Here is a 20,361-nt window from a genome sequence, read left to right as displayed (position 1 = left end):
CCCCATCCACATGCTCGGGGAGAGTCGCCATTCCATGGTTTTATTTCCTAGTAAACAGGAGTTGAAGCCTTCTGAGGAGAAGGAGACCTGCATGTCACTGCCTGCTGACCTCCACTGGAGGCCCTGAGAGGCGCCTCGCCCTGGTCAGTATGACGCAGCACAGTCCTCTGTCCCTACCAGTTGGGAGACAGAGTGGCAGGATCTCCGACAGGAGCCTAGAAAATGCCTCAGATCTTCACACCCCCCCTTTCCTTCTCTCATACTAAAAGAAACAATTTAAATTTCAGTAAATATAAACCTTAATTTAGGATTTTTATGTGTGGGTCTATATTTTCTCCTCTAAAACAATTTCTGTCTTGAAAGGTAATGGATCTGAAGAAGGGAAACCCCAGAGCTATAAATAAACTGATCGGCTTGGTCCGAAAAGCGACTCTCAGCCGAGCAGACCCGACTATGATAAAGGAGATGCTGGAGAAGCAGCTGTCATCATGAGATATTTCCGTCCCTCTGCCTGAGGGAGATAGTGGAGCCGTACACAGAACCGGAGCCTTGAAACCCAACGTCCGTGAGTGAGCTCGACGTGCTGGCATCCCCCAATCCCTGGGCCTCAGGTGCCACCTCCACAGGCCAGCAGCCTCACCTGTTTGCATCATTGACATCAAAATGACTCTGTCATACCTGCGAAGGTGATTAAGAACTAGCACATTCTAGTGCTTAATAATTCTGAACTAAATGAGACATGCTGTTTCCGATACTGTTACCTTTCTAAGAAAAAGTTCATTCATTACACAGTTCTTTCAACAAATATTTCTGAGCACATCCTAAGGGCCAGCAGTGATCGAAATAGACCAGAATCTGGGTGCAGTATTTTAGACCTAAAACAAGAGTGATGAAGAGGAAAGAGGAAGACAGCAAGATAAATCCATTGACAGTGTGTTTAGATTGGTCTTTGTGAGGGCAGGGAAGGAGAATGTTAGTCACCCATCCACTGAGTAGAAGTGGTGCCCGTTCAACGCCCTAGGAAGCCATGCTCTGAGAATAAATGGATTTTTTTTCTTTTTGGTAAAATAGACAACAGAAGTTTTCAAATAAATTTAATGAATAAAATATGTACTGAAATATCACATTAAAAATTAACATACACTTTAAAGATTGTGCAGTTGACAATTCCCCTGCCCCCTCAGGCCAAAAGAGATAAAAAGAGAAATAATAAGTTGTAACATTAAATTGATCTGTTTTGCCTGGAAAGAATAAGATTATAAACTGACAAATCAAAATTTTGACCTTTAATGGTAATTGTGGTGCCGTTAACAGCATCTCCGTGAAGCCGGGTGCCTTTGCCGCTGTTCTCATGACAGTAATACTATTTCTGTCCATCGCACTGGGATGCCCCTTTATCCATTTTATTGCCTTTTTACCTCTGACTCACAATGCTTAAAGACCAGTTTTGTAAGTGGTGGTTTTTAAAAGCACATGTCAAATTGTGACATAAATATGAGAGGGAACATTTTGGAAGCCCTACTTTTACACTGAATTCTTTAGCCTACGAAGAAAAGTATAAACATTTCCAGCATGAATGGTGCTCCAGTGGCGACTGGAGAAAAGTGGACCTTCCCCCATCACCAGTTTAGCAGTGAGTGTCACAGACTCAGGACTTCCTAACTAGGTAATGAGAGAAGCGTCCCTCTGGCTGATTTAGAATTAGAGTATGTTACACCACCCAGGAAGCCATGTGCCCCACATTCTGTCCCAATACTGACAACCACTGGGCCTAAAAGTAAAATATTACCACTGAACCTTTTTCAAGAGAGAAAGGCAAGTCCATTCTCTCTTACCCCACAAGTCTTGGAATTAATTACAAACAGGCAAGGGCAGTGTGATGTTGGAATCTGGCAGGATCATTATTTTGCAAAGGTCTGGCTTCTTAGTCATCAGACTTTATAGAATGCACTAGAGGAGCTCTTCAAAGCATTGGAAATCAAGGGCTGGCTTAAACTGTTACGTCAAGTGTACGCTGTATTACGGACTGGCCATTCCCAGAGAACCATGCCGTCATCAACTCACTCGAGCTTCGCCAAGCTGACTGTGGTCCAACTCTGATGGTTGCTGCGGTACTGAAATCCTAAAAATCAGACTGTTATGTGGTTATAACTGCTTATGAAAAAAAGAAAAATGCAACCACAGCTCAGATATCTTACTTGGAACCTGACTAGATACTTGGGAGATATGTTCACATAGTCCCCTAAGAAATCCTCGAAGGCTGGCCCTGCTCCTAATAGGCCTCAGAGGATATAATGTTAAGGACAGTACTTCTTTGCAAAGGCATGATTTAGTCTGTTCGTTTGCTATTTAGGGGCAAGTCTCATTAAAATGTGTAAGTTGGCGGATTCCAATGACAGATGGCAGTGTCTTCACCTGTGGCACCATAGGTGAAGCCATTGCCATCTGTCATTGGAATTCGCACACCTGTAAGCTGGGAGGGGAATGTGCTGGAAAACAGGCTGTCCCCCAGGTCAGCCTGGCCAGGCGCAGGCTGTGTGCTGTGTTGCTTGGTTGGCTATGGTGGGAGGGGAGGAACGTCAGCCTCAGGACTCACCGTGCTTCCTGGCACAGAATAAGCACTTAGTAAAAGTTCACTAATTTATAAAATGAAATAAATTTGTTGTGGGGCCCCTTTGTATGAGAGGTTGGTGCCCACTTTGTTGGACCTCTTCGTTTAGGAAGGAGCTTCCTGTCTGCAGGCCTGTGCATCAAGGTGAACCGTTCCTACCTGTCAAGGTGCAGGTAGCCCAGGAAAAAGCATGTTGATCATTATTTATGCCAAGTTAAGGATGTGTTACCTGAGCTTCACACACTGCCCATCTTTTTTGTAATTATCGCTAAGCTTTACAATAAGGAGGTTGTAAGAAGGCCATGAAATTTTTGAAAGTAACACATCCTCCTGGGGCTTTGAGTTAGCTGGTTAATTCAATGTACAGCTTATGGCCACCACCCACAGTTTGTTCTGTTTTTCACTTCTGTTGCATTTAGCTGCATCATTCAAGGATTCTGCATGGTGACTATTTTGGAAAAGAACACTAAATCTCTCTGAAAGGCCATGTTACTTACTCATTACAGAAGCCGCGTGGAAACGGCCGCCATGCTTCTTCAGCAGATTGGAGACAAATGCACCCAGGGATTGTATAAGAAGAGAGCTGACCCCCGATTGTGAGATGCAACGCATCTGACTGAAATCCAATCTCACTGCCTGCCTTCGTCAAACAACTTAGCAGAAATCAATTAAGTAACATTGTCAGTACCAAATTCCCTCTTTTAAAATGTCTCCAGGGCAAAAAGGGGCTAGTTATAGGTGGGCCTTGTGCAGACTTATGCCAGTGAAAAGTCAGCTGATACGCTAAGCAGCACAGACTTCTGCAGTCTCAGCTCCACGAAATTTATAATCTGGCCTAAGAGCTTCCATCACTCTTGTCAGGCTCTGCCGTGACATAGGAAACCTAAGTGCCCCCTGAGGTGCCTAAAGGACATACTGAACTCGTGCTGGCAGAACCTACGAGCAGCCTTGCTACTTGTGAGTGACAGCGAGTTAGGTCAGCTCACATGTAAAACAGGAACAAAACTCACAATGGCCCAACATGACAGGAAGGGTCAGTCCTGCCTAAAATCATTCTTCATTTCAGATCCCAAGAGCAGAAGCTGCAGAACTGAAGGCTTCCTCCCACCACGTGCCTGTGCTCCCTACAGGACTTCACCGAAACTCACTCACTCAAGCCCGTTTATCCAGTTAATGAGCTGCCTGGGTAATCAGTCCTCAGAACAAGTAATGGCCCAATAAATGCTGGGACGTGGAGAGGATTTACTGAGGCAAAATTATCCTGAAAACAGCGCTTCGTCTTCCAGGCACTCTGTCTTTAAAAAGCATTAGGTTTATGATGGTCATTCAAACAAAAAAACAAAAAGTCGACTCCATTCTCTTTAAATATTTCCTCAATGATGTGGTTTAAGGATGGAGTGTAAACTGGCTTGACAGTGTTCTGTTTTAAGCTATTATTTGGTGGGGAATTGGTGTTGTGTGATTTATAGAATGATGGCAGCAGCAGGAAGGGGCCTGAGAATATCTACTTAGCACTTAAAGCTGATGTGGCATCAGCAACCAGAGGACCGCTGTTGCCAGGAAGAGCCAGTACTGCAAAGCCACGAATTACACTGGCCTGGGCCGAGGACTGGAAGGGGCACATTCAGTAGTAGCCTTCCGACGCTAAGCTGTTTCATAAACATCGCAAGCATGCCTGCCAGTTCAGTAAACACAGGGCAGGCAGTTAGCAATTACTTTGAACTGCCCTCAAATGAGAACTGCAGGGGATGCTGTGGACATTTAACATCACACCAGTGACATGCCTCACCCTGGTCGGGGTAGCCCTTCCCTCATGAAAGCAACTTAGACACACTGGTCCGGTTCAGAATGCATTGCAAACCCCACACGGGTCTGGAAACCAGCCCACACACCACTGCAACCAAGCTGATCTGATGCAGAGACCTCTGAAACCAGGCGCAGTCGGGCACCAGGGGCTGCCAGATGGGACAGGCAACGGAGTACTCGCATACCCTGCTTCCAGACTGTTCCTAATGGGACGCCCTCCTGACAACCACGTTACCACAATGACAGCCACTTGCTATGGAGGAGGCATCCTGTGGGCCCCTGGACGCACTGAACGCATCCTCTCTCCAGGTGACAGACACAGTGCCAGCCCCCAAACAGCAAAGCATTTTCCAGAGTAAAGGGTGGGCAAAAGTGGGTTTATAGTTGTGAGTGCATGAAACAGAGTTTATTCTTCAGTTATTAATTATTGTTATTTGTATAATAATATAAAACTACTTTTGCCCAACTCTGTAATACTAAGAGAAATGGGGACAATTTTATAATTCCTCTAAATACCAGGAGAAGGAAGAATCCATTGATAAAGAAAATCCCACCACTAATTGGTTACTCTGGCATCATGGCTGACAACTTCTTGGCTAAGGAATTATCATTTTCCCCCTCCCCCCAAATTGTATTTGAGCTAAACTCAACTTGAAATTTCTTTGTTTAAAAATTTAAGAACATTTCCTTGGCCGTTTTGAAAAATCAATTTTAAATATCTCCTTGCTCTCATATACTTTATACCACAAAACTCACTTCATCTGAACTGAACCCCAGACCCTAAATATGAGTGGAGGTTAATGTTCTGATGTTCCAGGAACACCTGACTGGCCTTCGCCAGCCTGGGCCATCAGGCCAGACACTGTGACGCCAGCCCCAGGGCTTCCCCCAAGGCTCTGCCCACGTCTCCCGCAAGTAGCGCAGCATTGGACGTGCCAGCCTGTCCACATGGAAAAGTATCTCTACTCTTGGGCCACGTTTTAGAGCACACGAGATATCTTTAATTTTTCCCCAAAACTTATTACAGAAATATTTCTATGTGACCAGAATATTTTACTTCATTACCAGGACTTTTCCCACCCGGAGTTTCCAGCCTCCCCCACCTCCGGCACAGTATCTTCATATCTACCAGACCAGTGTTTATTCCTCCAACCCCCTAGGGTATGGTCTACTTACAGCCTCAGCTCTTCGATTTTCCCCTGGCACATCCACACTTTCTATAAACCATCCTTACTAACCCACCTGGCTGTTCCACTCAACCAAATGGGTTTTCTGGTTTTCCAGAATGTATTTCCAGGTCAGTTTTCTGAATTAATGGTGTAAAACCCTGGACAAATACTCTGCAGTGGATTCAGATACACGAACCAGTTTCCAATGTCAAACAGAAAGGTGAATGTGAATTTGCTACCAGCACCCAACCACTGGAGTTTATTTTCCTGCCTCTCACTCCGGACACTGGTCATCTCTCTCTCCTGTAAAGTATGTCTACTTCAGTACTTATTTAATAAATATTAAGATCCCACACCACCACCAGGTAATGGAGAGAAGCATAAACCAAGACTAAAAGCTTAAAGAATAGTTTCCAGATGTGACTTCAGCATTTTACGTACCTAGGAAGTCCAAACTGGAAGACAAATACTTGTGCAAAACAAAGGGAGAGAATAATAACTTAGAGCTTACATTCCATCTTTCTGCTCTCTTTCTCTTTCCCTTTTCCAGTGGAGACTTGGTTGTGCAAATGCAAGCAGGCGCCGGGAAGCCCGCTACAGGCCAGTCGGCTGGGCCTCGTGGGTTCTCACTGCTGTACCACAGCTGGGTGAACCATTTTTCAAGCCAGACAAATTTCAAGTTGGAAATGTTCAATGAATCGGTGTCTTTGGTTTCTTGCTTAGACTTGGAAACACTGCGAGGTTGGCCCCTAAAAGCCGCTCTCAGTTCACCGCTGCATCAAGGTCCCTAGACCACAACGGGTGGCCGCTGCTCTGCAGGGCCTCAGGTACAGTTGCTTCTTCCACTCCCCTCCTGACCGAGAGGCTGATTAAAACCAAACCAGGGCTCCTGAGGCACAGCCACCAGACCTGTGGCTGCCCAATACCCTGTCGCCTTCCCCCTCCCCTATCACCTCCCCCCCTCTCCCCACCCACCGGGGCTCAGCAGTCACACCACAGACACAGAGAGACCTGGGGCTTTGGACGTCCCTCCACACAGGAGGCTCATCCTTGTAGGTGCTTCTCACCTGCCCCTAATCGAGAGAAGCAGAATTGAAAATCCATCAATACCAGTTGTTTAGGGTCTCATTTTTAGCCCACAATTATCTTGTGTGTTTCCCACTCTTGGTGATGGTTGAAGGAGACTGTGGCTCTACTTATAATTACTCCTCTCGGAGCAAGCTGAAAAGCAGCAGAGGCACTAACACATCACACTGGGGTCTTCTAGTGAACCCCATTATTCAGGAGGCAGTGATTCTGCATGGAGTGAGTCACTGGCAGGCACTTGGCTTTGCAGGGCTCCCTGCGACCTGTTTGCATTTGCATCCCAATTCCCAAAGCAGGTGTACAGTTCCTGGTTCTCTACAAAGTGCAGCACATTAGGAAAAGCAAACAAAATTTAAATGATTAGCAGTGATTCTACAGGCTGCATTTAGTTTATCTTTTTCCCTCCATATTCCCCCCACACACACATCAAAAAACCACAAAAAACCCTGCTATGAAATAGCTCCACAAATTAATCTGGTTTTCATAAAACACTTCAAAAAATGATGGCTGTCTTATGTAAGTACATGATAGCATGCTTTCTTCTGAGCAAAATCCTAAAAAACCAAAGAAACAGTTTGCATAGGTGTATTTCATTTTGTGCAAATCTAAGATAAGGCTAGTGTTTAGGTGACACGCCAAATAATCTCTCCAGCAACAAGAACATTTCCCTGCATCCCAAATTCTCTCCAACCGCATCAGCCTCCCAGCAGACAGCTGAGACCAATGGATTTGCCTGCACCATAAGCAATCTATGTTGGGCAGAAAGCGAGTCTTGGACATAAAATGCAAAGGGACAGATGATACGTGCTTACGTGATGGAGGCTCCATTTTTATTCTTCCCTTTGATGAAACGGAAGCCAAAATGCAGAAGGCAACAGGAACAGGTGTGCTTTCTTCACGTGCCATTGAAGAGCCGACCTGACAAGGGGCACTTCCAGAAGTCACTGAACCCCCATATTCGCTTGGTGTGCTCTACGCTGCAAGATGAGTCGACTCAAAGGGATGAGAGAATAACAACCAAAATATTTGAGGAGGAAAAACAGCAAAGAAAACCCGCCCACGGAGCAGCCAGCTTATGCGACTTACATTCTGTGTGACGCAGGGTGGGAAGGCCCAGCGAGAGAGAGAGGAGGTGCCCAGAAGGTCCCCTCCCCACAAATCAAGTATTGTCAGGAAACATCAAAGTAGAAATCTTTGTAAGCAGCTTTGCATTTAACATTCAGTCAAGACACTAAAACCTTAAAAAACAAGAACCTCTATTTAAAAAAAAAAAAAAAAGCTAACAATAGGAGTCCTCAAAGTCCCCCAGGATCTTATAGCAGAGAACGGAGTGTTCCTGGGCCAAGGCAGCCAGTTCCTTCAGGAACTCGGGGAAGAGGGCCGCGGCCAGCATGGTGTTCCTCACCGGCAGGGGCAGGCTTGGCGGCACCCCCGCCACCGCGGCTCTGCTTGTCAGGAAGGGCTGGAGCACTCTCGGGGCACCATCCAAAAGGCTCCTGCCAGCTCCTGTCCTGGAAGCATCCTGAGTGGGATCTGAAACCAGAAAGCAGATGGTCACGAGAACCCTCCAGAGCCCTTTACCTCCCCCGTCGCAAGTGTGTGTTTGAGGGGAAGGAGGCGGGTGGGGAGTGTTGGGTCCAGTTTCTGTGACTGACTGAAGCCTGAAGACAGCCCTGAGCACACACTAATCCACTCGGTGGCTCACACACGTGCCCAGCAGATGACCTCCAGCACAGGGCATGAGATATTAGGCTTTAATCCCGAAGCCTGTATAAGAGAGTATGACAAGAATGTAGGTTTATCAGGAACCCCCATGCCCAGGACTTGGCAAAGGGAAAGGTTGAAAAAGGCATCTCCTGCCGACCAGTGATTCTCTCTCATCATTGATGTTTCTCTCTCTCTCTCCCCTCTTCCTTCCTCTCTGAAATCAATAAAAATATATATATATTAAAAAAAAAAGACAGAAAAAGGCATCTCCTGCCATTGCACCAACCAAGTGACGACTTAACTCACCATGATGGTAATAGGACATCCAGGGGCTCCACCTGCTCTCCCAAACTCCCATGTTGGGAGACTGCCCTACCTGGGCCGGCAAAGCCCCAGCACACAGCACTGCTGCAGGGGGAGGCGGGGCCACACGGCACTGCTGCAGGGGGAGGCGGGGCCACACGGCACTGCTGCAGGGGGGAGGCGGGGCCACAACCACTACAACCTCTGCAGCTCCTGCTCCCACCTCTGGGGCTCCATGGTGACACTCCCGCCACCCCCCCCCCCCCCCCCCCCCCCCGCAAGCCCCTTCTGGCTGGGACCTCCAGCCTTCAGTGGAGGATAGGTTGAAAGAAGCCACTGAAATGTTGGAGATGATGGAGAGGAAGTTGGGTGCTGGGAAGACCAGACTGGGCACTTCCCATAACTGTGGGCATCTGGTGACAAGTGGCTTGGGAGCCTCCCTTAAAGGAAGGTGTTCAGGGGTTTCTATCTCAGTTTCAGTAACATAGGTCTCAGATAATAATGAGCCCAACCTTGAACATATTCAAGTGATTTGAATTTTCATATCAAAGCAGTTTCACTAATTAAAATGGTTCAACTTTCCAGACTATTTAATTCCTGAACATCTCCAGCCTTCATATAGTTATTGGAGTTATTTATGCCGTCTTCTGCCCCCTACTCAAACAGTCTCATTACTCCTCATAAATCATTATATTCAAGCTCTTCATTATTTTGGCTGCTTTTCAGAATTCCAGTCCCATTTTTAACACTCCGAGAAGAGTGTCGCTTAACTACAGTACTAAAAATTCTTGACATTTATAGTACTTTCCATATCTCACTACTATCATCTTTAGTGTTAAAAAAAAAAAAAATCCTTCGCTTTACTGCTTTAAATATCCTTTTTGATTAAAGCTCATCACAGTTCGTGCCGTAAAGAACTGGAAGAGAATCCGCTGGTACCTTTCAGCAGAAGCCCACAGCGTGTCCTGACATCAGAGTGATGACCAAAGAGTTGATGTCACTGAGGTCCTCACACCAACCATGGAGACACCCACTCAGCAGCCCCACCCCAACTCCCAGCACTGCATCTCTCCAAGGGTTCCATGAGGCTCACGAAGGATGGTGTGGGGAATGGGACACGTGGGCACTAATCCCAGACCCAAGACCTGTTCTCACACTGGCTCCCCACCTGGAATTCCCGCCCCCACACTTCTATCACTAGCCTTAAGAGACTCCAGTACTGCGGTGGAGAGCAGACTCTGCCACCTGCTGGCTGAGTAACAGCAGGCAACTTTCTTTACCTCTCTGCACTGTAATGTCCTCATCTGTGTAAAGCTCACAGAGTTGTAAGGATGAAATGAGTCAATAGGTATAATGTACACGGGGGCCTCTTGATAGGTGTCAGCCATGTGTCGTCATTACTTCAGCTACCACTGACTTTACAAAGCACTTCCTGTTTCCTGTCCCTGGGAGGAATTCTCTGATTAGCCTCCCACCCCATCTTATTTACCAAATAGCACCTGCATTGCTGTTATGTTTTTCTTCCTCTGGGAGACTCTGAGATTTCTGAGAGCAGAGCCCCTACTCAATGTGTCCTTCCTGGCCCCACACACTTCCTTACTCATAGTAGAAGCTAATGAACATTTGCTGTGTGAATGAGGGAAGAAACTGACCAACATCAGGTCTTCCGTACATTGATCTCCCTGGAGCTGGTTCATATTCCTGATCTCCATCTTTCTCTCTCAAATTCACTCTTCTTCCCCCTCCCCCCCCAAAAAAGGGGGGTTTTGTGGCTCATTTATGTAGCTTAATTCATGAATTTAAAAAGTGTCATCGCTAAGGCTCATTTACCCAGCTTGAATCCGAGACTCCAAACTGTCTTCACTATAGAAGGCAGGTGGCCCCCACTGAGGGGAACCAGGTCTGGCAAGGAAGCCTTACGGGAGCTCTGTCCTATCAGCACGGGACCAGCCTTCCAATAGGTCACACAGCCCCATCGGGGTCTCAACTGAAAGCAAGAAAGCCAGAGGTGTGGTCCCTCCCTGGCAAGTAGCTTATATAATGTCTCGGTTTCCTCTTCTGTAAAATGGGACCAATACCTACCTCACCTCCCTCTCAGAACTAGAGACCAGGGAGAGGACTCCGAATATAAAGCATGGCTCCTGTGCTTTAGAAAGTATTTGAGGGGGAAATGAAAAGCCTGGGAAACGGCTGAGCCCCAGAGACAAGGCGACAATGGATGGCTACACGGGAAGTCCATGGGCTCTGCAGCGGTGGTCACACAACCTATTTAAAGGGTAGTGAGGAGGCTCTTTTTCTCTCGGGGCCGCCAAGAGGCTGAGGGAACATGGCCTGCCTGACGGAGCAGCTCTGGCTGCCGGTGCCTGACCAAACCCTCATAAAGCACGTGCACAGAGGCCGGAGGAAGGGAAGAACAGATCAATGCCGGGGTCAGGCGTGGTTTTCAGAAACGTTGACTTGGGTCTGAAAAGCTGCAACCCAGCATTTTCAAGACTAATCCTGGAAAGCTTTCAGAAGTTAGGAGAGCAATCGTTACCGCTCTGCTGCTGGTCAGCAGTGTCAGAGCACAGACACGGACATGGGAAGCCCAGCGTTTGACCTCTTCCCGGGATTCCTCATTACACGTTGTTGTGTGCCCAGGGAGAGCGCTCCTGGACTCAGCTCCTCGGCAGCACCTGTTTCAGAAGTCTGCTCTGCACGGGCCAGGGCCTTCCTCCTTCTGGGAGTCTGAGTTTTTTCAAGTGGAGCGGAGGCTGCCACTTGGCTAACCTGAGAGAAGTTAATGTGGAGAAACTCCACAAAAGGAAAGTCTTAGATCCCAAGAGAAGCCCCACTAAGCAAAGTCCCAAGTGTCACAGACTTGGAAAAGCATCAGCCACAGCTGATTAACTTGACAGCATCATGTGGGAACAAGCTCCCCTGGGCACATATCTGGTGGCCACAGCCATTGGTCCGAAGCCAGGACAAAGCACCAGGTGTGAGTGACCCCATCCTTCAGCAGAACACGCACCTCTGCCATCACGCACCTCTGACGTCAGTCAGCGTGTGTGCACTCAGCCCGTGAACGAGGCAGACAGTCACAGGCACCTGGGCCTCATGATCCCGCCTGACTACCCTGGGCCCCCACTTTCAGCTTTCTTATATGAAAATGAACCTCACAGTACCGTTCTTGCCCATTTCGCAGTGCTTGTTTGAAAATAAAAGTTGACCGTCTGGGAAAGCACTTTACAAACTATGAAATACAAAGGAAGACCAAGTCTGGAGTGTAATGTAAGGAACTGAAGTCACCTCCTGCATGGTAGACTGAAAGACTGGCCAGCCGTTTTGCAGCTCTTCCCATCAAGAGGTGGGGGTTTGCTGCTCTTGGATCGGGGCTTCCCCGGGGACTTTGGCCAACAGCATGCAGGATTCCAGAGCCTCAAAAGATTTTCTGTGTTCCTGCTCTCACTGCAGCCCTGTGGCTGTGACATTTGACCAGCAGGGCTAACCCGCTGGATGAGGAGAGAAACACACCCCTGCCATCCCCAGCCAGCAGCCACCCATGTGACTGAGGCCATCCCAGACACCAGCCACCTGCAGACAGCAGCCCACGAGCCAAACTCAGCCAAGCCCGGCCCAGGCGACCATGCAGACTGAGTCCTCATGAGTGGCTTTCTATTAATCCACTGTCTGTGCAATGGCTTGGTATGCACAGGAGCTAACTGACGCACCCTCTCTCACAGGGTGAGATGTGGTAACACCCTCCCCGTTCAGGGGGAACACAGCTAACAGACCGGCTGTGCAGGTGGCTAGCAGAGGCCGCATGGGCCTGCAGTCCTCCTTCCCACAGGCTCCTTTCCCTCCACGAATGGCCTGCCTGCTGTCCTCTAGGCCAAAGCCTGAAGCCCCTCCCAGTGGCACAAGGCCCACCTTTCTTGCAAAATCTGCCTTGTGATGCCCTAAGGGCTCTTCACACCCAGAGTTCTACAGCCACAGAGGAAGTCAGAGAAAGAAAACAAATTCTTCACTTAAGAGTCAAGGAACCTGAGGCCTTGGTGAGGCGCAGTGACTAAGATCAAAGAGCTGCACAGAGGCGAGGTCAGCCTTCAGAGTTTCCCTTAAAGGGTTAAAAATTGCCCTGAGGTAGATTTCTGCCTATGGGAGCCTGTTTCTGATCACAAGCCTTTAGCCCACGACTGAGAACCCCACTCTCACCACTAGTCTTCGTCTTTAAAATGCTGGGTCGCAGCTTTTCAGACCCAAGGAAAACACGGGCATTTCCTGGTCTGCACACCCCAAGGCCACAATGATAGCTTGGAGGACAACCAGCCATTCAAACTGTCCAAGCTGAGCTCCCCAGGCTGGCCGGCCAGCAGGACAACCTCAGTTCTCCTGCGGGGCACCCACCCACCACCCTCCCTGCCCACCTTGCCAGGCAGGCCCCGTGAGCTGATGAAAAGTCACCTTCAGGAACTTTAAGCGGAGCATAAACTTTCCTTCTCCCAGTCCAAATGAATAGTTTTTACCTTCTAGAGCCCTGAAGCACATTTATTTGGGGCCCAAGAGTCTCTGAAAACGTAATGAAGAGAACAATGCCCTCCTCAGGGTAGGGCTGGTTCAGGGTGTGCAAGGAATGCCTCCCGCCCCGAGGCACTGAGTTATTTATTCTAGGCCCAGGACAACCCACACATCACTCCTTCCCTAGGGAAGCAAATGCCCACTACACCCTCCAAACAGGCGAATGGGCCGGGTGTGGGCTGGCAGACCTTTCTTTAGGCTTAAGAACACTAACAGGAAACTCCTCGCAGTTGCATAAAAAAGAAAATACAACTTAGATGCTTTAGAGCCCAGGAGCCTATGCAGCATCTTTGAACCCAGACAGGGAGGCGGGGAAATGGAGGAGCAGGAGAAGGAGAGACGCAGGGGAGAAGCACGGCTCACCTTTGGTTAGCGACTCAGCTGTCACGTCAGACATGTCCACTCGGAAGAGCAGGTATTGCTGGGCTTGTATGAGGAGCCCTGGGAAGTCTCTCTCCATAGAAGCAAATTGTTCAATCTTGTTTTTCACAGATGCGAGGACCTGTCAAAAGGGCGTTAATGATGTTACTGCTTCAAATGGAATGCCAGCCCCAGTTGTCAATCTCTCTCTCAGGGGTGGCCCTCCGTGCTGGAACTGTTCCTTTTGACATTTGCTCACTCTTTACTGACCCGCCAGGGTGTTTCAGTAGGACTCCCTCTAAACAGCAAACTAAATGAAGTTTTGCTATTTGCTAGAATAATCTACACACAACTAGCAAAACAGGATGAGGAAGGAGAGCAAATGAATGAGAACAGAGGAATTTTTTTAAAAAAACACAAAATAACAGGGGAAGGAGGGTAGGAGCCCTGCTCATCAGCACCCGTAAAATCAACAGGGGTTAATGTGGGCTCAGCTAGCGCACCTGGTAGAGAGAGCGGACGCTTGGCTGGAAGACCATGTTGGTGTTGAGCAGAAAGGAGCGCAGGAGTGGCTGTGGGTAGCTGGCCAGCTGCGTAATGATCCCGATGAGCAGCAAATTAACGTGCAAAGAGTTCTCCAGCATGTTCTCTAGCTTCGACAGGACCACGCTGATGAACGGGCCTGAGGGAGGGACACGGGCTTCAGGGCTGGCGGGCACAGGGCAGCCACAGGGGCCACAGCTCCCAAACCACAGCCCCGCCAGGTGCAAGTCCAATGCAGACACGGGAAAGGCAGCCAGGTCTTCCCCTGCCTCAAACCCAAGCACACAGCAAACCACCACCAAAAAGGAGAGCAGGCAAATGGGCATGGGAGCTACTATCTTGACTCCATGAGCACTTTTAACACTTGGGAAACTATCATAGACCTGGCAGATAATTTAATTTTTAAACTTAAGGTATACTTTTCCACACTGTTTCTGTACTCGGTGCTGCCTATGCTCAAAGCCATGACGTTTTTCAGCTCATGACCCAGCATGTTGTAGGGCTTTATACAAACATGAGAGGCCACAAGTTTGGGTAACAAAAAAAAAAAATCTTTGTGCTATTAAAGAATAGCACACCTATATGAACTGTGTTTATCAGACAGTTACACTGTGAACGGGGGCAGTCTGTCCCCAACAAGCACTGTGAGAAAGATTGTCTTGTCAAATGTCACCGTTCGGAAGGACAAGGAGAGAAAGACAAGGTAAATAAGGCAGGTAGCCCTGAGCAACTTGGTAACCACCCTTCAATTTTCAGATGGGAGGAAGGGAGAGAAAGGACTTCATCTGGAGAGATACAGTTTGGTATGTCATAGCTTCCTTAAAAAAAGAAAATCCATATTTCATTACAAAGCAGTTCCTAAGAAAATTAAGAAAAAAAGAAGCTTCGACTACTTTGGGTCACCAGAAAATTAATATGCTTTGAGTTCATTGAAGACAGGGGAAAAAATCCAGAAAATTAATCTGGCAGTAATAAAATTACCGGAAGATATTTCCTAGTTTTACCATAAAAATGGTCCATTAAGCAAAATCAATGAGAATTTTGTATTTCCCCCAGTGGAACTATTGATGATGCCATGAAACCATAGCATATTTATAACAAAGCACATATCCTTTGATGGATAAACGTGCCTTATGAAGACGTCACCAACATCAATATGAGTTTAACTTCACCACAAGAAGCTTCGTTCAGAAGCCGTGGTGGTGAGAAATGAGCGCACCAAACACAAACCTCTTTCCTACGCGGGCGAGTAGCAGGGCAATAGTTCCGCTGCCAGGAACACAAAGCATGTCTCTAAGGGGCCTCAAAACACAGAGAAGGCACCATCCCCTCGTGAACCGAACTGAGCCTCGACGTCCCAGCCTTGGGATGGGGGTTGAGCTCCTCAGTCACAGTCGATGGCCCAGAAGGTCAATGGACTCTTCACACAGAGAGCCTTTGGAGAGCCCTTGCTTGCAAAACAACCCTGGCAGTGTTTGCCAAACATATTCAGGAAAATTAATATGCTTGGGTTGAAACCCCAATTTGAAGCATCTTGATGGACTTCCATCAAGAACCCCAGAAGTGTCCTCATGCATCACAATGCAGTTCTAGCTTTCCAGGTGGATCCACAAGAGGCTGCTGTCCTCACCCTCCTCAACCTGGACCCAGTCTTTCACATCCCCTCTTGCCCACCCCTGTACATTGCCAGGCTCCACACCTGCTTCCTTCCGGAGGGAGCAGACAGGTGAATTAAACCGTGTGTAGGGGGGGAGCGTCTCCGGTAACACACATGGCCTTAATGTGAACCCTCAGTTTCCCTGGCACATCCCCAACTACACTTGGCCTCAGCTGGCCATCCCACAGACATGAAGGTGGCTGGCCAGGCAGTGACCAGGGCACACCATCTGTAGTCCAACACTACTACAAGGGCAGAGAGAAAACCAGCGTAATCGCACCCTGGGAGTGTGCCATCACTGTCCACCTGAATGGCAGGATATTAGTTCAAAGCCAGAAGACGGTCATTATGAGCCACTAATGACATTAATTACAACTTCTTAGCCATGCGCAATAAGAAATAGACATTAAACCCTTTCAAACTCCTGTTTTATTCTTAGTTGATTTCTAGCACTTTAAAAGCAGTTGCGGGGGGACGGGGGTGGGGGTGGAGGGGGGGGGGGCATGACCGGTAAGCAACTGAAAAGCAAAAAACTCAGCTACAATTCAGAAAGGCACAGGTGTGTATGGGGGTGATGCCTGAGGAAGAGTGACTGGTGGCATTTCTGAGGTTCTGGATGGAACCCCATAAAGTTGCTTTCAAATTGGGATTGCAATCCAGAGTTAATCCCCCTCTTCTTCTAGAAGGACAGATAAACTCCACAGCCATAAGATATGTAATTTTTCAGAACTATGACAATCTCTACTGCCCTTCCCTGTCACTCGCCCCCCTGTCCTCAAGTGCCCCTTCCCCTGCCTCAATATGACCCCCCCCCCCTCCTGTATTTCCTGGCTCCAAGGAACGGAGCTGCCATCAGTTCTGTACCCCCTGTGGCCCTCTTCCGAGAAGCCTCCTCCACTCCCTGCCCTGGGCCCCCATGGGACTTGGCACACAGCGACTGACAATGCATTTCTCACTAAAAGAGTTCAGTTCTTTGTTGATGTCTCCTCTAAATGTCCGAAAACTCCTTCATTTTTGTGTCTTTAGTACCTAGCATAGGACCTGCCACATAAAGGTCTCTAACAAAATCAATTAGATAAATGAAAGGGAAACTTCGGTTTTGCTGAGAGGCAAACTCATTTCGGCGGAAACCAGGATCCTACGCAGAGATGGACGTTCAGCCTAATGCTGCAGAACACACAAGGACAAAGTTCACATACGCGGGAAGAGTAAAGATGTCTCCTGAATTGTGTATGCATTAAAATGACCTATATATGTCAAAAAACTACGTTTTGTTGGCTCTCAGGTGTATCATAAGCAAAATATTGGTGTTATTTAATACGGTATTGTATTAGCTCTTTTCTTTTTTTTTTGCCCTAAGCTATACTCGGTTTCCTCAATTTACATATTTCCCAGGGATGAGACTCCTTGACAGAAGGCTGGCATTCTGAGGAAGGCTGGTCATTCGCCCGTCGCCCAGGGCCCTGGAGTCCTGGAGAACCGTTGGGAGTTCCCGCTGGGTGAGAGTCAAGGGGACCTGCTTCAGGCAATACTGCGACTCCTGCGGTCCCTCTGCCCCTTTCCTTGCACTGAGCTCTCTGCCCCTCCTCAGTTGGTCTGGGGCCTTCCCTCCCCTCCTCCTCCCTATCGACTGGGAAAATTAAGCTCATTTAATCCTTTCTATTTATGATTGACTGACTGATTGAATTTTAATTAAAACCCATTCACACTGAAATGTTATCTCAACTAGAACCTCCAGCCTTTTAATTGTGGAATTAAAAGCTTTCTCCCCATTTAGGCGTCAGTAAATAGAAGAATAAGTATTGGAGGAGGTTCATGAACCCGCAGGAAGCCTACCTGGCTGGACCTGGTGATGTGACTCCCTCTGTGTTGGTTGACTGGAGGAGGCGGGAGCAGGTCGCTCCTCCCCATGCTGCCCGCTACTTGCCAGGGAAGGATCAGCCGAGGCTGCTGGGGCTGCCAGCAACCTTAATAATGACCCTCAGTATTACATTCAGTCCTCACAGGGGAGAAGGGCGGGTCGGGGACACCAGGTCACGTGGCTGAAAGTGCCAGAGCCAGGATGCCCCGGGAGGCCTGACTCCAAGGCCACTGTCGGTCCCACAGTGATGCCAGCTCCTTGAGGGCCTCTCCTTGCTACCCGAACACCGTCGGGGGCCCTGAGCTTGATGAACCCTCTGTGCCTGACCCTCTGCCTCACCATGTGCAGGTTTGGATGTTACTGGCCAATATTTAATGACATTCTGCACCATAATTCCTCATCCAACCCACTTACCTAATATCCTCCCCTATCGCTTTGCCTCTCCCGTGAGTCTACCTGTGGGGAGGGTGTATCACTGGGACACCCACTCTGTAGCAGAGTTGAGTTTATGTGGGTCTCCTGGACCTATTTTCGGATGAAGATTTTGTGATTATCTGAAATGAGCTCCCAGGCAGAGGCCCAACTAACCAAGGGCCCGATGTGTCCACAGCAAGTGTTCTGGGTGCGGACCACCTGCTCTGGTCAGCGTGCAGGGGCTGGGACAGAGCAGAGAACAAGCCAACACCTGGGCCCTCATGGAACATACACTCTAATGGGGGCGCGAGGGGGGGGGGAATGTGCTTTTAAGAGAATTCACATGAAATAAATGCTAAGGAGGAAAATAAATTAGACTACAGGAAACGAGGCTATTCAGTAACGAGACTGGATTTCTTATGTGGTTTCAGCAGCCCTATTACTATCACAGGCATGACAGTAAAACTTAACCTCTAACTTGCTGGTGGGGAAAAAAATACAACAATCATGGCAAGACTGACAAAATAAAATAAAAATGAAACCACCCCTTCTCCACTCTTCTTAAAAATACTTCCGCCCCTCCGTTAGGTAAATGGCTAATGCCCCTCGCCCCCACCTACCTTACTCTCCTGTGTAACATGCACAAGTGCTTTCAAAAGCAGAAATCACAAAGCAAGCTAAGCCGGTCACCTGTGAACGGGGCACTCTGAGTCCTCACGGGACGGCGACTGGCACAGTCAGCCTCCTCTCTCACCCCAAAGGGGGAGGGCACGGTCTCTTCGGCAGGAGCTTCCGCCATCAGAGAGTCAAAGTCATCCTCCTCCTCCTCCTCCTCCTCCTCCTCCTCCTCCAGGTCCTTCTTCCCCTCCTCTTCCTCCTGCTCTCCTTTGCTCTCTTCCTTCCCCTCTTGCTCTTCTGGGAGGAGCAAGGGATCAGAACCCTGGGAAGAGGAATTCTGCCCCATCAAGCCCTGGGTGCCAGAGTCCAGTTCTTTAATGATCTGGTCGTACTGGGCAATGAAATCTTCACCCTCCGGGTCAACCGCCATGGGGTCCGCACCGTGCTCTGCCTCGGAGACAGGGGGTGCTGCCTCTGAGTTTGATTCCGGGGCCACCGGGAGCCCCTTCTCTGGTGGTGGCTCCGCGGACACATTGGGAACCACGTCTGAGTTGTCCCTGTGATGCTCCTCCTCAGAGTCTGTCTCTGGCTGAGGGCTGGGCAGGGGGCCGTTGTTCGTGGGGGGACTCTGCCCCTCGGTCTGGCCCTGGGCCGGGGGCCTCGCAGGCTCCTCCTCTGACTTTCTGGTGTCTTCGGCGTCCTTCTCCGCACACAACCTGTACACCATCACATCGTCCTGAAAGTCGGACTCCTCGATGTACGACCCTTTGAAGCGCAGGATGGCGTTCTTCTTCATCTCCTGGATGTGTTTGGGGGGCTCGATGGGCGCCGGCAGGCCAGGATTCTCCAGGTCGGCCCCCGAGGAGATCCCGGTGTCATAGCTGTCGTCCCACTCCAGTTCCGTGTGGCCCCTGTCCTTTCTGGGAGGCAGCTGAGGCCCCGTCTCCCTGGGGAGCTGCTGGGGAAGCCTGAGCCTGAGCCCGGGGCAGGCGGGGCTGGTGGTGCTCTCCTCCGTCAGACTCTGGAGGAAGGTGTCAGGGTCCGGGGAGTCTCCGTCGTAGAGGGCGGACCAGACCCTGCAGTCCCTCATGCAGTGGAGGATGTTGGCGTGGGCCTCCCAGAGGTACTGCAGGTAGCTGATGTCCAGGGCTTTGCCGTACTCCACGATGCAGGCCGATGGGGAGGACGCCTCAGGCAGTGGCTGCTCCAGGGGCCCTGCAGGAGGCAGAGGCAAATGAATGAGCAGGGACACTTCAGAGAGGTGGGGGGACAAAGGCCATGGGCGGGGATGTGGCTCATCTGGCTGCTGAGACCTTCTTTCACCAGCTACTTTGATTCTAATAATTTCTGATTAAATGATTTTTGAATAATTTAAAATGCTTAGATTTTAAGAAGGAAAGATAAGAGCAGGAAGTCTACCCTAAAGGAGATGTAGAACCAATGGGGCCAGTCAGATACTGGCTGTCTCCAAAGGAAAACTTACTTGGTAGCAGTCCTCAGAGAAATAAGAGCTGATCGTGGCAACCTCTCAGGTTGCTGAGAGGATTGAATTAGGTAATATATCGGATGTAGTACCTGCCACAGTGTAGGTAATGATTTTAAAGATTTTTACTTTGATTCTAAAATGGAAGGCCTGTAATCCATGAGTTTGGGGAGCAGATTTTCTCTG

At 48.9% G+C, this 20,361-nt stretch overlaps 2 protein-coding genes across 9 annotated transcripts in view; one reads left to right on the top strand and one right to left on the bottom strand.

Annotated features, from left to right (window-relative positions):
- The window catches only part of GATB (glutamyl-tRNA amidotransferase subunit B), a 79,902-nt gene extending 71,952 nt beyond the window's left edge, over window positions 1-7,950 (top strand). Inside the window, exon 13 of the mRNA XM_036313920.1 lies at window positions 364-7,950. Within this exon, the coding sequence (XP_036169813.1) occupies window positions 364-492 (129 nt within the window). The 3' untranslated portion in view covers window positions 493-7,950. The remainder of the gene's footprint in view (window positions 1-363) is intronic.
- The window catches only part of FAM160A1 (family with sequence similarity 160 member A1), a 210,988-nt gene continuing 191,708 nt past the window's right edge, over window positions 1,082-20,361 (bottom strand). For 7 of the 8 annotated variants that reach the window (XM_036313913.1, XM_036313912.1, XM_036313919.1 and 4 more), the window contains 4 exons: window positions 18,765-19,907; window positions 14,103-14,281; window positions 13,603-13,741; window positions 1,082-8,205 (listed from right to left, as the gene is read on the bottom strand). In XM_036313913.1, coding sequence (XP_036169806.1) covers window positions 7,952-8,205; window positions 13,603-13,741; window positions 14,103-14,281; window positions 18,765-19,907 — 1,715 coding nt within the window. In that variant the 3' untranslated portion in view covers window positions 1,082-7,951. The remainder of the gene's footprint in view (window positions 8,206-13,602; window positions 13,742-14,102; window positions 14,282-18,764; window positions 19,908-20,361) is intronic. The other variant, XR_004968310.1, reaches the window with a different exon arrangement.

The sequence above is a fragment of the Myotis myotis genome, unplaced genomic scaffold (genome assembly GCF_014108235.1).
Source record: "Myotis myotis isolate mMyoMyo1 unplaced genomic scaffold, mMyoMyo1.p scaffold_m19_p_6, whole genome shotgun sequence".
NCBI classification, from domain to species: domain Eukaryota; kingdom Metazoa; phylum Chordata; class Mammalia; order Chiroptera; family Vespertilionidae; genus Myotis; species Myotis myotis.
Note: the sequence above shows the minus strand (reverse complement) of the source record. Positions and strands in the feature narration are given on the sequence as shown.